The following is a 2,580-nucleotide window of genomic DNA, read 5'->3' on the forward strand; positions in this document are numbered from 1 at the left end:
CTGGTTGCCTTGTCCAGTGCATACCAATGGACTCAAAAATTGGTCATAGGTTCCACAGTGCAGTGTAAACATCCTCGCACTGGCACCGCCCCACAGGGAGGGCGGCTGAGAGGTTGCGGTAGAGCCACGAGCGAGAGACAGTTTTGGTGCAGCTGACCAGGTGACATAAATAGGATAGGATTTCCGTGTGTGTGTACCATAAGCAGAATATGGAATACCCTATACGAACTTCTGCAATGTTTACCAACACTGCACGGAGTCAGCAACATGAACATCAAGTAGGCATTGGCATTGTGATCATTTGTAACGAATGCTATACTTCATTGAAAAATCATTTGATTGCAAATTATTCGGACTTTCACATCCCATTAAGAAAATGGGAACAAAAAAGCAAAAAAGAAAGAACTCTAAGTAAGTTAATGCGTAAATTAGTTAAAATTAGTGTATTAGTTTCCCGTTTCGTTGATAGAAAAGCGGTGGCGCGCCCTCCAATGCCACCAAAAAGTTCCACCAACAAGGAAATCAAGAAGAAACCGATTGGGAATCGAAAGAATTGTATGTAGAATGGAAATACTCCTAAGGCTTTGTTAAAATTGTTTCCATTTGCAGCCGAAAGCTGCAATTTGGTGCGTGATAATATTCGCATTTCCGTGAAGGTGAACTGCTCTGAGGTGTTTCGCAGCTACAATAACTTGATGTGGAGCATTCGCGAGCACCATTCCAAGGTGGTCGTCGTCACTTGCACGACACCCAAGCAGAAGCAAGCTGAGATTTATCAGTACGCCGAGCGAGCCAAAATACCAGTCATTAAGTACCCTCGCCCCTATATTGAGTGCTCGAATGCGTGCGGCAAAGTGTTCCGCCTGCCCATCGTGGCCCTGACCACGCCCCAGGATGCCAACAACATCCGCAGGCTGGGCAATAAGCTGACGTCTGGCATCGCTCTGTTCCTAGATGGCCGAGACTTGAAAATATAATTCAATTGTCAAAATAAATGTATACACAGAAATGAATCCCAAATAATTCCAGGGTGTTTTTAATTAAATATTACGAGAGCTCGTCTAGCTCGGCTACTCTGTAAAAAACTGGGTTGGATGGCAAAGGTGATTATCGTTGAGCTGTTGGAACTTCCATTTGCTCATCCCTGCTCGGTTTTGCTCTGCTCTCCTTTCATTTCCTGTGGATGCTGCAGTTTGACGAACTGTGCCACCCGATAAATAATGCAATTTGTAATTAAGTCAGTCAACCAGTTAGTCGATGCGGCGGCCAGATAAGTGGCAGGTAGTGTCAGGGCCAGGGATACTCGCATGTGGCATCTAGGCATCTGTCTGGTTGTGTGTGTGCGTGTGTGTGGCGGGTAATTACAAATCGTTGCCAAACAACACCTAAAGCGAAAGATCCAAAGCGAAATTTGTACTCAGAGTGCAGCACATCTGAATATCTGCTTAACTTTTACCACCAAGTGAGTCTTGCGTACAAAAAGGATTGTAAGGAGAGAGCATTTGAAGGATGATGTGCTTGTGAGGGGTCCTCGTCGTAGTGCGTGCATGGAACTGAATGGAATGTTTGATTAACGAAATATCTAGCGTGTTAATTAAGGTAAATGGGGTTGGCCACAAGAGGCAAAGTGGCATACGCTTCGCAGATTGCTGATGATATTAGCACATACAGACAGACATTCAGACACAGACAGACACAATCGCGCGGATTACACCCACAGCTTACACGCAGTCACAGGCGCACACACCATGTACATATGTATGTACATATGTATGTACATATGTATGTTTATGTGTGTGTGTATATAGTTTTATGCGCAGTAATTGTAAACTAGCAGAGGGTAGATTGACAGTCTTGGATATGTAAAAAGGCAGCTACAAGAAAATAAGAACGGAGGCTGGCTAAAAGTTTTTGCGAAAAAACAGTTCCCGCTTTAAGTTTAGATCGAGATTATTTTATACCAACAGCAATAGGTATCCCTGTGTCCATACGGCACGTTCCCTATGTAACGGCATTCGTTTTGGGGAAACTGTCAACGCCCGCAAATTGTCATTGTCCTGCAGGGACGTTTGCTCGATTCCCATTGTTAGTGCCTGTACTCTCTCACTCATTTGTTACAGCTTACGCTTAATGCACCAAACAGACGAGACCAGACACACACACGTACACTAGCAAAACCGACCCATGAGCCTCCTCTTTAGCTCCCGCTATGTTCTGCCATTCGCTTGCAAGGAAGATGCATGGAAATTTCGGAGCGGAGCGGAGGGGAGTGAAATGGACTACAAACTGCCGCTCCGACTATTACGCAACATGTAAGCGTATTTGCGCAAAATTAATTCTTTATCTCTTACCCCTGACTCTCAATCTATCTTTTGTTGCCTTTGTGCGGGCAACCCATAGTCCAACGCTCCAACATGTGAAAACAATGCAGGATGGCAAAAAAAAGACAAAAAGCGAAGTAACCGAAAGGGAAGATAGGGGTAGCCAAAGCTACCAAGTTTCGGTTACCCTTATTGCAGATACCCCACTGCTCTTGGCTGCCCAAAGATACAAATGCCCACAAATGTTCCTCAGGAATGA

The 2,580-nt window shown here is 44.8% G+C and overlaps 1 protein-coding gene across 1 annotated transcript; it reads left to right on the forward strand.

Annotated features, from left to right (window-relative positions):
• Positions 1-294: 294 nt before the first annotated feature.
• LOC117892481 lies at positions 295-977 on the forward strand. Its single transcript, XM_034798738.1, has 3 exons — positions 295-411; positions 470-555; positions 610-977. Exons 1-3 carry the CDS (start codon positions 311-313, stop codon positions 975-977), a joined length of 555 nt encoding a protein of 184 aa, XP_034654629.1. The 5' UTR covers positions 295-310.
• Positions 978-2,580: the final 1,603 nt, after the last annotated feature.

The sequence above is a fragment of the Drosophila subobscura genome, chromosome A (genome assembly GCF_008121235.1).
Source record: "Drosophila subobscura isolate 14011-0131.10 chromosome A, UCBerk_Dsub_1.0, whole genome shotgun sequence".
Classification (NCBI taxonomy): domain Eukaryota; kingdom Metazoa; phylum Arthropoda; class Insecta; order Diptera; family Drosophilidae; genus Drosophila; species Drosophila subobscura.